The sequence below is a fragment of the Bacillus rossius genome, chromosome 1 (genome assembly GCF_032445375.1).
Source record: "Bacillus rossius redtenbacheri isolate Brsri chromosome 1, Brsri_v3, whole genome shotgun sequence".
Classification (NCBI taxonomy): Eukaryota; Metazoa; Arthropoda; class Insecta; order Phasmatodea; family Bacillidae; genus Bacillus; species Bacillus rossius.
Window position 1 is genome coordinate 166547964 of NC_086330.1, and position 15425 is coordinate 166563388.

The 15425-nt window shown below is 39.6% G+C and overlaps 1 protein-coding gene across 1 annotated transcript in view; it reads left to right on the forward strand.

Annotated features, from left to right (window-relative positions):
- The window catches only part of LOC134527097 (discoidin domain-containing receptor 2-like), a 745508-nt gene that overhangs the window by 669884 nt on the left and 60199 nt on the right, over positions 1-15425 (forward strand). The window contains exon 14 of the mRNA XM_063359451.1: positions 2166-2338. Coding sequence (XP_063215521.1) covers positions 2166-2338 — 173 coding nt within the window. The remainder of the gene's footprint in view (positions 1-2165; positions 2339-15425) is intronic.

A 15425-nucleotide genomic window follows, 5' to 3' on the forward strand; every position in this document is an offset into this window, starting at 1 on the left:
GCGTATAAATTTCTTTGACTGTTCATCAATTAATGTTTTATCGTCCCACTTTGCATATTTATCTGCATGTACCATATTATTTACACCTTTACTGACAATTTTCTGGAAATATCTACACATAAATATATGCTGGATCACCAGCCTCAAAGTATTTATCATCATCGCAGCTACGAGTATCATCATTACCAACATAAACATTATCCTCGTTATCTAGATTACTGTAATGTTTCAACTTCTTTGACGTTGAAGCTTCATTATCGTCTTCAACAATTATTGCTAATTTTTGATCAGTTTTACAAACAGCGGAAAGTTAAAAATAACTTTTAAAGTTATTCTCACTTTTCGCGGAAATGCTAATTTCATCGTCTTCTGTCTTCTTTAAAACTATAACATCCTTTGAGTCAAGTTTTCTTGTCAAAATCAAAGAGATTATGATATAATCACTTTTAAGACTAGAAACATAATTTTTACTATACTGCATACACATTTTTAGTCCCGTCTTTGTACTCTATCATTTGACTATTGCTTTACAATTCATGACACGTATTTTTAAACGTCTTCTTCACGAAAACAACCTGCCACAACTATATAAAAAAAAAATTTCATTATGTAATTTTTACACAGTCATGATTTTCATGACTTCCAGCTTTATGCAAGTTATTAAAATATTTTCTTCAGTAAATTCATTGTCAACCAGGTCAAGATTAATTTGTGGTTATTGTGCCTGCACTGATCATAAGTGTATACATTCAATAACGACTGAAATTTTTTAAACTCTTTTGTCTTTTATATGTAAGCATTAGACAAATCTATTTTGAGTTAATTTTCCAGTAATAAGCACGTAGTTCAAGTAGATCTGCTTTTAACCAACAAATGTGTCGAATTTTCTCATGTCAGATTGAATGCTTGAGCGATAAAATATTTCGAAATATTTTTGAATATAAATTATTTTTCCCATTTATATAATACACGTAACATGTGTTCATAAGTGTGTGTGCGTTTTTCAGTAGTCCTTGTTTTATGTGGTATGCAGGATGCTCTCTCGAGATCGCAAGAATAAAAGGGCATTACTAGGTCTGAATAAGGAGGGACCTAGATTGTGTAGTTTCTCATGAATGACAATATTCAAAGATGTACTAAGGAATAGTAAACATTTATGCAAGTCATTTTTTTTTGCTTTTTATATGATACAAATATAATTTGTGCAGATTTGGTAACAGAAATACACGAAAAAATTACATCAGTATATCTCAAGTAACATACAAAAGAAAATCTACGAAAGATTGTGCCATTTTCAACTACAAAAGAAGCCTTGCAAACTCTTGCTCTAAAATGTAACATTTGGACGATTATATATCATTATATGCATATGTATAAAACATATATAAATATGCGTTATTTAAATGATTTTTATATAAATATGCATATGAATAACTTGGTGTACATATAAATAGTTTATATGCAAGAAATTTTTTTAATATCCTCGTCGGGTTTGCACTGTTGACTCTGCAACCGATGACATATATATATATGTATTTTAATAAAGGATAATTTATTAATGAAAAAAGTTTGGTTTTACATTCAAAGGAAATTGATACATCAAAATTCACACCAGATATATCAAATTTAAGTTATGGTTATGATCCAAGGACAGTAGATTGATTAAATTTAATTGCGAAATTTTAAGCCAATTTATAGACATTTCAAGTATCTGAAATTTTTAAAGGCATTAAATAACTAAAATTCTCTTAAACATGGAAATTTTCTTGAAAGCGGGAAATTTGTTTGTTTTTTTTGGGGGGAAGGGGGATTTTAATAATTGAGTTTACGAATTGGCGAAATACGTGATGGCCAAGCCCCCGAAACCGACATCACGCACCAGTATCAAAACAAGCCTCAAAATTTACATACCACTAACAATTATTTCTAACACTCATACACCATTTCCTGTTAACGCAGTGGTCCAAATAAAACACTCTGGAAAGTACAAAAGTAAGGTGAAAACATAAATAAACCAAGAAAAATCCAATTAATGTTTGTTAATGTAAAAATATTAATCATCCATTACTCTAATATATATAAATATACATTTCGGCGTAAACCAGTAATGTTAATTTTGAAATATGCGTGGTGATAAGTGGCAATGCAGCGACACGTGCCCGCAGACAGGAGCTGGTGAGAGAGGCGAGCTGGCTGGCCGGGCTGCGAGACCCGAACCTCGCGCGCATCGTGGGCGTGTGCAGCCAGGAGGAGCCGCTGTGCGTGGTGCAAGAGCACGGTGAGATAGGCGAGCTGCCGCAGTTCCTGCAGCTGCAGGGCCTCGCCGTCGAGGAAGGCAGCTCAGCGATCAGGTGCGTGGCTCCGTGTCTTCTCTGCCTTCCCCATGTCGCCACTAGCTCTAGTGGCACGCTTCTGCCGTCTCTTTCTCCATCTCTCTGTTATCTTCCAGCTGCCACTATCTCTCACAGTAGTTCCTGCAGCTGCAGGGCCTCGCCGTCGAGGAAGGCAGCTCAGCGATCAGGTGCGTGGCTCCGTGCCTTCTCTTCCTTCCCCATATCACCACTAGCTCTAGTGGCACGCTTCAGCCGTCTCTTTCTCCATCTCTCTGTTATCTTCCAGCTGCCACTATCTCTCACAGTAGTTCCTGCAGCTGCAGGGCCTCGCCGTCGAGGAAGGCAGCTCAGCGATCAGGTGCGTGGCTCCGTGCCTTCTCTTCCTTCCCCATATCACCACTAGTCCTAGTGGCACGCTTCTGCCGTCTCTTTCTCCATCTCTCTGTTATCTTCCAGCTGCCACTATCTCTCACAGTAGTTCCTGCAGCTGCAGGGCCTCGCCGTCGAGGAAGGCAGCTCAGCGATCAGGTGCGTGGCTCCGTGCCTTCTCTCCCTTCCCCATGTCGCCACTAGCTCTAGTGGCACGCTTCTGACGTCTCTTTCTCCATCTCTCTGTTATCTTCCAGCTGCCACTATTTCTCAAAGTAGTTCCTGCAGCTGCAGGGCCTCGCAGTCGAGGAAGGCAGCTCAGCGATCAGGTGCGTGGCTACCGTGCCTTCTCTCCCTTCCCCATATCGCCACTAGCTCTAGTGGCACGCTTCTGCCGTCTCTTTCTCCATCTCTCTGTTATCTTCCAGCTGCCACTATCTCTCACAGTAGTTCCTGCAGCTGCAGGGCCTCGCCGTCGAGGAAGGCAGCTCAGCGATCAGGTGCGTGGCTCCGTGCCTTCTCTCCCTTCCCCATGTCGCCACTAGCTCTGATGGCACGCTTCTGCCGTCTCTTTCTCCATCTCTCTGTTATCTTCCAGCTGCCACTATCTCTCACAGTAGTTCCTGCAGCTGCAGGGCCTCGCAGTCGAGGAAGGCAGCTCAGCGATCAGGTGCGTGGCTACCGTGCCTTCTCTCCCTTCCCCATATCGCCACTAGCTCTAGTGGCACGCTTCTGCCGTCTCTTTCTCCATCTCTCTGTTATCTTCCAGCTGCCACTATCTCTCACAGTAGTTCCTGCAGCTGCAGGGCCTCGCAGTCGAGGAAGGCAGCTCAGCGATCAGGTGCGTGGCTCCGTGCCTTCTCTCCCTTCCCCATATCGCCACTAGCTCTAGTGGCATGCTTCTGCCGTCTCTTTCTCTATCTCTCTGTTATCTTCCAGCTGCCACTATCTCTCACAGTAGTTCCTGCAGCTGCAGGGCCTCGCCGTCGAGGAAGGCAGCTCAGCGATCAGGTGCGTGGCTCCGTGCCTTCTCTCCCTTCCCCATGTCGCCACTAGCTCTAGTGCCACGCTTCTGCCGTCTCTTTCTCCATCTCTCTGTTATCTTCCAGCTGCCACTATCTCTCACAGTAGTTCCTGCAGCTGCAGGGCCTCGCCGTCGAGGAAGGCAGCTCAGCGATCAGGTGCGTGGCTCCGTGCCTTCTCTTCCTTCCCCATATCACCACTAGCTCTAGTGGCACGCTTCTGCCGTCTCTTTCTCCATCTCTCTGTTATCTTCCAGCTGCCACTATCTCTCACAGTAGTTCCTGCAGCTGCAGGGCCTCGCCGTCGAGGAAGGCAGCTCAGCGATCAGGTGCGTGGCTCCGTGCCTTCTCTTCCTTTCCCATATCACCCCTAGTCCTAGTGGCACGCTTCTGCCGTCTCTTTCTCCATCTCTCTGTTATCTTCCAGCTGCCACTATCTCTCACAGTACATTCTGCAGCTGCAGGGCCTCGCAGTCGAGGAAGGCCTCTCAGCGATCAGGTGCGTGGCTACCGTGCCTTCTCTCCCTTCCCCATATCGCCACTAGCTCTAGTGGCACGCTTCTGCCGTCTCTTTCTCCATCTCTCTGTTATCTTCCAGCTGCCACTATCTCTCACAGTAGTTCCTGCAGCTGCAGGGCCTCGCCGTCGAGGAAGGCAGCTCAGCGATCAGGTGCGTGGCTACCGTGCCTTCTCTCCCTTCCCCATATCGCCACTAGCTCTAGTGGCACGCTTCGGCCGTCTCTTTCTCTATCTCTCTGTTATCTTCCAGCTGCCACTATCTCTCACAGTAGTTCCTGCAGCTGCAGGGCCTCGCCGTCGAGGAAGGCAGCTCAGCGATCAGGTGCGTGGCTCCGTGCCTTCTCTCCCTTCCCCATGTCGCCACTAGCTCCAGTGGCACGCTTCTGCCGTCTCTTTCTCCATCTCTCTGTTATCTTCCAGCTGCCACTGTCTCTCACAGTAGTTCCTGCAGCTGCAGGGCCTCGCAGTCGAGGAAGGCAGCTCAGCGATCAGGTGCGTGGCTCCGTGCCTTCTCTCCCTTCCCCATGTCGCCACTAGCTCTAGTGGCACGCTTCTGCCGTCTCTTTCTCCATCTCTCTGTTATCTTCCAGCTGCCACTATCTCTCACAGTAGTTCCTGCAGCTGCACCCCCTCACTGCGGAGTAAAGCTACGTGGCGCTCTGCTCGCTATGTTCGCGACGATCCTACGCCTGTAATATTTACCCATGTGCATTTCTAATGTCACCGGCCACCCCAAACTGTGTTCGCTATGTTGGTGATTATGGCGACGTCATTGGATGTTTGGTTCTCTGTTTTTTTTTTAAACGTCGGTGACTTCGCGCTTGCGGAGATTTCCAAAATCTTTTTTTTTTTTCGCGCAGATGTCTGCTGTTTTTATATTTTCTTCCTTTTTATGAAATTTAAATTCTCTCCTTATTATGCGTCAAATAGTCAAGTAGACGGAATAAATCTAGGAAGAAATATAGAAAGCAAGATATGCAGGACAATGCCTAGGATTTGATTCCAAGTAATGCTAGTAGTATGTAAATGTTACCTACTCCGAGACCAGACTACAGGCAGTGGTGCTTGGTGCCAACCACCAGTTTGGATCGTGAAGGCCATTTTGGTTTCAAATTTCCTCAAAATTCTTCAAATATGACTCAAGATTTAACAAATTCCCTTAAAGATTTCCCTATTTCGAAGGAAAAATTCCCGTTTTGAGGATATATTTCCCGGTTTAGTTCCCTAAAATGTCAAAGACTTCAAAATTCATAAAAACGTCATAAATTCACCATGGAAAAACCACGCTTAGACGCATCTTAAAAATTAGGATGCCGTGACTGCCAACATGAATTATACCATCACCATTGCAATTTTCGTTACGGCCCCCTATTTGAATTTCCCTATTTTTTATGCAACCACAACGAGGGAAAATTTTTATTAATTAGTTATAAAATTTAAATAAAAACACTACGCCATCTTGGATTATGATATCCTTACTAATATTATAAATGCGAGTGTGAGTTTGTTTAATGCCTCGTTCGTAATTCTTTGTAGAACCTAAAATTCTAAATAATTTTGACGCTATGTTTGTTTCAGGACAACCTAATCTTTCATTTCTTTCAAGATACTCTTGTGTTCTAGACAGATAAAATATTTACAAATTTTTAAGTCTAATCATAAGCATTTAAATACAAAATTTTCATACAAATCGGTCCAGCAGTTTTTGCGTGATGATAAAAAAAAAAAACAAAGACGTGACGAACGCACGAAGCGATAACGCGTTTAAAATTTCAGGCAACGCCATTTATTGAGGAAATTCAAAACTAAACTTTTATTTGCGTCGTTAGTTCGCTAGGTGCCACAGTCTCACTTAGCTGAATGGTCTCGCCGAGGAGAAGGTTAGAATTAATTATGCAAAACTGTGGTTTTATATAATGCCTCTGGCTCCCATCATCTCAGCGAGATAAAATAAATGCCAGTTTATAATTCAAAAAAGAGCTTTTAAACACAAAAAGGTTCATCAAAATCGGTTCAGTTTATTTTGCGTGATGCTCGAACCAAACAAACAAACAGACAAACAGACAGATACAGTTTTATAATAGTATAGATGGATTATAAATCATTTTCGTTTCCATTGATAAAAAGTCTTTACATTTACTGTACAAAGAATTGTCGACCAGTACCGACCAGCCATAATCTGAAATGTGTTATCGTCTTAACGATTAATAATTTGACTATTATAACGTATACATATATCTAAGAGACTAAAGAAAACAATTATTTGAATATAATATTTGTGTAACGAAGCTCGTAAGTAATTCTAATATAATTTTTCATAAGAAAAATTTCATAACATGACAAAATTTAATGGCACTAGTTTAAGGATAACTTTCGGTAAAAGGTCACATTTCAAATAAAATGTGCCTTCTTGAAATGAACAATCAACATGTGCCAAAACTTCACATTCAAAATACTGCACCCAATCTTCTTGAAATGAATTACCACAAATGATTCACACTGTTTTGTCTTCTGTAGATGTAGTGTACAAATGGGGCACCGAGCCCTGGCTTCTGGCTGTGAATGGATGATTGATGACATTGTTCCTCCGAGAGCAGATTCTCGTGAGGTATCGGTGTCCGCCATTTAGGATTGTGACGTCACGGCGGCCATATTGGGTAACCTTTGTCCTTGACCTTGACAATTTTCCTTTCTCTTGACCTTTCACCTTGACATTTGAACTTTACCCCAGCGGGTATCTTGGATCCACCATCTTTGATCGAGTGCCCTGATTACCAATTCTGCAATTTTTGTAACGATCGTCATCTTTAATTCTGAAATCATGTCCGCCATTATGTTTTTGTCTTCTGGAGGCATCCATCTTGAATGACATGTCCGCCATCTTGGTTTTTTCTGTTTTGCTGGAGGCCGCCATCTTGGATACCGACGTCTTTGTTTCTGCTGTTAGTTCCTCTGTTGCTCTGTCTCATCACATAAGGTCGATGTTCCATTACCTTCCAGAGCTGTTATGGTCCTTATACACCTATTACTACTAATATCGAGAAAAACGTGTGTTAGTTTTCTCTGTGTACTCCTGATTATCACTGCCAATATTTTAATTTAGAGCACATCTTTATGTGCTCCATATTATTCCTGTCGGTACTTCTTCAGAAATTCTGATAGAACTTCTGGTTATTTCTTATTAATCGATATCTGCACGAAAATTTATTTTCTTAATAAGTCACGTAATTTTATTTTGAGTTACATTTAAATTGTGAAGTTTTTCTACAGAGATTATTGCTAAAATTATTTTTATCAGGTGGAATTTAAGCAAATACTATTAAATACTATGCTTAATGCTGACAAGCACTATCATAAAAAGTGAACTTCCTTCTCCTTGATGTCTAGCAATGCCTTCTTCTCTTGGGATCGTTAGTGAGCATCCTGCATCCCACATAAAAGAAACAAATAATTTTTACTTCAACACAACACGTGACGACTTCCGTTGGCAAGAATCGGGACTACTTGCAACAAGTTCTTTTGCATGAGATAAATTAACTCTCGCCACAGAATGGAAACAAATAAAGTTAAGAGTCATGTAGCCTCGTAGACTTGAAGCCATGAAGACACGTAGTCTGGTAGATTCGTAACCTCCTAGTCTAGCAGCTAAATGGCAGCAAGGTCTTAGACTTTTGGAAAATATACATTTTGGAGTCATTAAAACTTGGATTGGACCTAAATACTTTTGGAGCCGTTGACGTTTGGAGCCAATGACTGTTGGGCCAATGACTGATGGAGCCAAAAGACTGTTGGAGCCATTATATCATATCAAAAATTGTCTATCGCATCCTACAGAGTTGAATGTACTTGTAAATGTACGTCATTTTCTTTGAATGTCCGTAGTGAAGTCTGTATTAACGTATGCTACTCATGATATCGTATTCAACTGATGAGATCGTTTAACAATAAGTTGAGTTTTCGTTAAAATATAATTCCTATTTAGTCAAATGCGTCTCCTGTGTTTATGTTCTGTGTGTACTCTGTATCTAGTGTATGTGTGTACTGTGTGTACAGTGTGTGCACTGAGTGTTCAGTGTGTTTACCATGTGTCTATTGTGTGTCCAGTGTTTGTACTGAATGTGTGTGGTTTGTCCAATGCGTGTACTGGTTTTACTGTGCCTCTAGTGTGTGTACTGTTTGTGTGTGCGCTGTGCATCGCGTGTGTTAACTGTGTGTAGAGTGCATCCAGTACGTGTACTGTGTGTACTGTGTGTACTGTGCGTCCAGTGCGTGTACTGAGTGTACTGTGCGTCCAGTGTGTGTACTTTTTGTGTCTGTGTGTGTACTGTTCGTCCCGTGTGTGTAGTGTTTGTTCTTTTCTTTTGTTTAATATGTGTCGTTTCATTAAATGTGCGTAGTCAAATTTTTATTAGCTCTTAATATTTAATATTTCAAAACCTCTTGATCTTGATAAAACATTTTTCAGGGATTCTAGGTCCTTTAGTAATTGTAAAACATGGTCTGTTTGGTCTAAGTACTTGTAATTAATTTTATTGATACTATAGGTCTGCCAGTTTGAAGACTTTGTCTTGACTGCTTGAAAAATGTTATATTAGCTTTCGACAAAGAAGGTGTTGTGGTTCAGAGACATCTGGTCTATATGTCTGAAATTGTACATGACCTGGTCTCGTGGTCCAAAGACACTTGGTCTATACGTATAGCATTGTACATGAACTGGTTGGAATGAATTTCATGCATTGAAAAAAATTGACATCCATGTTAGACAACGTATTTATTCCGTCGGACAGGTATATTGTATGGTGTGGTTTTTTGTAGAGTGGATGATAAAAAAACTCCAGGGAAAACAAAAACTAAAATTAATTTTAAGCTTTAGTTATCATTATAATTGGTTGGTAATCGAACCAAAGATGGATATCTATCGTTTCAATCATTATTTTATTAAATTATATTTTGATTAATTTTGTAATGTTTCTCGAATTTATAGGTCAAATAATTCCAATTTCAAGATGGCGGACATTACGATTTACTACTTGCTGGTTGGCTAGGAAACTAAGCTGGTTTTCTGGTTTTTCGTTATATTGTATCGTTTAGTATTATTTTTTTACATAAAATTAAAAAAAATATTGTTTCGATTAAGTATCTAATAAGGACAGGAATCGATCGAATCAATCAGTATAATAATTTCAGTTTTTTGTAATGAATTTTGGAATTTTTTCTCAAATAAATAGCTAAATAATTACGAGTTTTCAATATGGTGGATACCGTGAGAGATGACTGTTTGTGAATAAATAATACTGCACTCTTGTGTCTACGAATTAAAACAACATGGCGGCAACACACTCTAGCAGATGGCATGTGTTTTACATGACAATAGCGCTCATAGAAACAAGTATTGAAAACAAAATGGCGGTGACGTCCACTAGCAGGTGACAAGTGTTAACTAGCGCCCCCGGTTGCAATTACTGAAAGTAAGATGGTGGTTCCGTCCTTGGAATGTCGATGCTATTATTCATTCGAATTAAAATTTTACAAGTCCGAATATGTTGTCTATTATACCTTATTTAATTATCAGGCCGATAATGGCTGAATGTCCTTGAGGTTAAGGGCATATGTTTTCCAATCTAGAGGTCAGAGCTGCGATATTTCGAAACACAGCGCTTCCAATTTATTTTGCTAAAAAATTAATTTAATAGGTCGATAAGGATCATAACAGTTCTGATAGGTAATGGAACATCGACCTTATGTGATGATACAGAGTTACGCTCGCGCTATCTAGGAACAAATAGCAGGAACAAAGATGTCGGTATCCATGATAGCGGCCTCCAGCAGAACAGAAAAAAATCTATGATGACGGACTTGTCATCCCAGATGGCGGTCTCCAGCAGACGAAAATAAAATGGAAAACATGACGTCAGAATTATAGATGACGATCATTACGATAATTGCAGTTTTGGTGAGCGGGGTGCTCGATTTAAAGATGGTATATCCAAGATGGCCGCTGGGGTCAAGGTCAAAGTTCTGTTCAAAGGGAAAGGTCAAATATCAAGGTCACGGTCAATGGTCAAGGTTAATGATAAAGGTCATCCAATATGGCCGCCATGACATCACAATCCAAGATGACGGACTCCGACACATCACGAGAATCTACGCTCGGAGGAACAATGTCAACAATCATCCATCCACAGCCGGAAGCTAGGTCTCGGTGCCCCATTTGTACAATACTTGTAAGATTTTTCCTGTTAGAATGTTCACGAAAGTCTAGTTTCTTTATATTATCTATACTGATTTTTTCTTCTTTCTTCCTGTCCATTTCTCCAGTGGCCCTGAACTCTTTAATATCTTTATTTTTTCACCTTCCTTTTCATTTCTGTCAGACCTCTGCTTTGAACCTATTCTCTTCAGTTTTTTTTACCTCCACAATTATATTTTTATAAGTTAAAAGGTAAGGATATCTGATTGTTATGTTAGTTAAACTCATTTTTTTCCATCTTAACCTCTGAAGATATTTTTCAATTATTTTGTAGAGATAAACAGTTTTCGAAGAAAACGAAGTTCAAGGTAGTAAAAATTTATATGTGAGGATGAATCGGGAGCTGATGACTAAAGCCTTGTTTGGGGTTCATTGAGATTAGTTGGAGTAAGAGCTGTAGAATATTTTGGTTGAGATTTAATCAGAATGGTCGATGCGAGAGCCGATAAACTCCCCTATTCTAGCTGGCGGTTTAGAGAGAAAGAAGAAGGTCTTGACTGCGGTTCAGTAAGCTCAGCTGGAGGAAGACGTATTGCAGGTCTCTATTTCGAACCTATTCAGTTGAAAACTTTCAAATTTTAAGGTAGAATCGGAGTTGCAGACTGGCATTGATCCAAATTTGAAAACTCATTTGGGTTCAAATGCGAAAGTCCTGTACACACAAAAGCTATCTGTGCCAAATTAATTCTATAGGTTTAAGTGAAGGCAGTGATAACCAGACCAGCAACATCCTTCTGAACATTTTTTTAGTGTCGATACATCCTCATCCAGACACTGCAAGCTTGGTTGAATGTTTCTTTAAAGGCCACATAACCGCTCGATATAATGGTTGCAGCTTATGTGTAGTGTGTGTTGGTAGGCCTACCATGTGAAGGAGTTTTTCTTAGCAAACGTTATAACATCTAGATCCTTATGACTGATGTGCTCATCAAGAATTATTGGGACTAGTTCTTCCAGTTTTTTCTCTCAAAACCATTTCAAGAAAGCTTTAGTAGTGAACGCTTTAGCAGTGATCCCACCACATTATTCATTTGCGAAAATACTTCCTGGAGGAAAAACTTTTTTTTTCAGAACAGTATCTACTCGGTGTTTATTAAGGAAAATAAAGAACGGAGAAACAAAAATGTCCCCAGAATCATTTATTCACACTAAAACTGTAACATTTTCCCCTCTTTCTCCTGGTGTAATCTTGCTTACTTGCCTTTTGCCCTTTTGTGAGATCACCTTGACATCATTGTCATGAACATTTCAGACGCTAGTCTCATCACAGTTGTGTATTCTATTGGCTGGAAAATTGTGTTTAGAAAGTAGCTCGGAACACTTATAAAAGAAGAGATCTACTTGATGTTTGGTAAATCTTAAAGATCTCTGAAGGCATGTGGACTCTGGAGTTCTAAAAAATGCTCGGGATGACGATCCATAAGGAAACAATAAAACGTATTCCCAGAAATTTTGTATTTCTTATTAAACTGGAATATGGACTATGAAGGTAAAAGTTATTCACATATTCTTTCAAAGTGCTGCTACCTAGTATTCAGAAGTGAGAACCCGGAATGGTCGGTACTGTAAGACGGTCGGTACTGTACGACATTCCCCTCCTACGAAGGAATGGTACAGCGTGGAAAAATATACCAGCGAAAAAATTCAATGGATAATGACATCAAATTAATAACCATGATTGAATTATTTGGCTTTGACTATTTTACTGGTAGGCTATTTCTTGAGAAATAAAATATGTAAAAATTTATATAATGTATGATCTTGCACATACAATGTCACGCACATACTTTAAAACGTTAAATATTTTTTATTGTAAATGCAAACTGTTCTAACGATAAACAGAAGCATATACAGACGTTCATGCATTGAGAATTTTCCTTCTTCTACACATTCTATATATGAATCTACAGTTTCGATGTGTTTTTAAAACATCAGATGTTTATTTATAAAATTATGTGTACAAAACGTATTTTTGGTATCCCTTACATAGTAAAACAAAAATTTGTTAGGCGATTCACTGTGCAAAATAAGACAGTAAACTTAAAAACCAAATAGTTTAATGAAGTTTTTGAGAGACTTCGCACCCCTTATGCAATAATTAAAAAATATATATATATTTACATTTTTCAGAAACTATTTGACATAAACCTAAAGTTGATGTACGACAATTATCTAACAAATAGATTTAACATATATAGGAATAAATTACGTCGATATGAAATGAGGATTTTTTTTGCGATAGGAAATTTAATCAAATTAAAATCTATACTAATATTATAAAGCTGAAGAGTTTGTTTGTTTGTTTGTTTGAACGCGCTAATCTCAGGAACCACTGGTCCGATTTGAAAAATTCTTTCATTGTTGGATAGTACTTTATCGAGGAAGCCTATAGGCTATATTATATTATCAATAACATTAGGGATCCTTACTAAAAGTCCAATTTAGAATCAAATGCGTTGGAGGGGGTTAGATACAACATGCAGTACACGTAAGAAGTGTGTGTTGACAATGCCGCAGGCGCATAGAAGTTTATTTCATATTGCCTATTAACATTGTTGCCACGCACTAGATGCCTTATGAATCTTAATTTTCCCATACAAGTAAAAACCACCTGTGTGATATTAACAACGAAGCAATCAGTACCCTCATAAGAGTTCAATTAATATTTAAATAATTTTTATTACTTTAAATCGCAAAACTAAACTATTGTTTTTTTTCCTCTCTCTGTGTTTAATTTGTTTTTTTATTGTCCTTTTTTTCAAGTATATATATTTTACAGACTTGAAACTTCACAGTAATGTTCCTTATGTTACGCAGGATGACATTTTCCGAAAATTAGATCTCATGGGTGATTAAAACCAGGCAACAATGGGTACTTTGTCTGCATGAGAATAGGATTTTGCATTTTTCATGCCTTCTGCGTCTCCATGACAACGGGCATCGCGCGGCAGTGGCGTACCCATAAGGAGGGCATGTATAATGAGCGGCGCAAGAGTGATCTGCCTGTAGACTGCCGTAGCGAAGTACGGGTACATCAGTTGTACGTTGCGTGCACGAGTCGGGAAACCATCGGTGCTATTCATTTTCTATCGGGTACTTTATACAGCACTAGCTGCAGTACCCGGCTTTGGCCGGGCTGAACACCGGGTGAAATATTGTCCGCGAGTTACAGCAAAATGGATAGCGATATGTCCAGTGTGTTGAACATTAAGAAATGACACATAATTACTGTTTGTGTATCTGTGACCTATGATTTTCTGTTTACCCAGGGCGATCGGTTGAAATGTTTAGAAGTTGATGTGCTACAGCGCCATATAGCGGCGAGTTACAAAAAAAATGAATGATAAAAACACTTCGATGTGCCAACTTTCATGGCGATCGGTCAAACGGTGTAAGAGTTTATCGACGTCATACATACCAAAATCCATTTACATATATTCTTATATTTCGAAATTTTGTGGCTTTCACTTTTGCGAAAAGTGGATGTTCAGGACCTCAAATGGTTTTGGAACACTCCATCTCGAAAGAAATTATATTTGAAATTCCTGAAATTGTCGAAATTTTGGGGCTTTGTCCCCAGAGGGGGAGGGGTGATTTTGAGGACCCTGAATGGCTGGGAAACAATAAAAATCGAAAGAATGATATTTGAAATTTTTTAAATTTTGGGGTTTTGACACCTGGGGGGGGGGGGGGAGGGTGATGTTGAGGACCCCAAATGGCTCGTAAACACTCCAAGTCGAAAAAGAATAGGTTTTTGGAAATTTTGGGAATTTTTTTAATTATTGGGTTTTGACTCCTTGTGGGGGGAGGGTAGTTTGAGGACCCCGAATGGCTCGGAAACACTCCAAATAGTAAAAAAAGTATTCTTAAATTTATAGAAATTTTTCGAAATTTTGGTATTTTGCATTCCCCCAATCCCCTTACCACAAATTTGTTGGAGAACACGTCTTTGGGTAAACGTTCCGCCATCCCCCGGACACTTTAGTTAGTAATGACTTAATTTTAATACAATTTCCTCCAATTTTTCGAAATTTTGTGGCTTTCACTTTTGCGAAAAGTGGATGTTCAGGACCTCGAATGGTTTGGAACACTCCATCTCGAAAGAAATGATATTTTAAAATCCTAAAATTCTCGAGATTTTGGGGGAGGGGTGATTTTGAGGACCCTGAATGGCAGGGAAACACTAAAAATCGAAACAGAATGATTTTTGTAATTTTCTAAATTTTGGGGCTTTGACCCCTGAGAAGGGGGGGGGGGGTGATGTTGAAGACCCCGAATGGCTCGTAAACACTCCAAACCGAAAGAGAATAGGTTATAGAAAGTTTGGGAAATTTTTTTATCATTGGGTCTTTGACTCCTTGTGGGGGGAGGGTAGTTTGAGGATCCCGAATGGCTCGGAAACACTCCAAATAGTAAAAAAGTATACTTAAATTTAAGAATTTTTTGAAATTTGTCGTAATTTTGGAGTTTTACACTTCCCCTCCCCCCTCTCCCAAAAAATTGGGTGCGAAGTCGACTTTGGGTAAAAGTTCCACCATGCCCCGGACACTTTAGTTCGTAATGACTTAATTTTAATACAATTTTCTCCAATTTTTCGAAATTTTGTGGCTTTCACTTTTGAGAAAAGGTAGGGGGGGGGGGGGGTGGAGGTTCAGGACCTCGAATGTTTCGGAACACTCCATCTCGAAAGAATAGATATTTGAAATTCCTAAAATTATCGAAATTTTTGGGCTTTTTCCCCGAGGAGGGGGCGGGGGGTTCTAGGACCCTGAATGGCTCGAAAACGCTTTAAATCGAAAGAGAAAATTTTTAAAAAATTTTAAACTTTCGAAATTTTGGGGCTTTAACCACCTCTGGGGGGGGGGGAGGGGTGATGTTGAGGACCCCGAATGGCTCGGAAACACTCCAAATCGAAAGAGATATAAAGGAAAA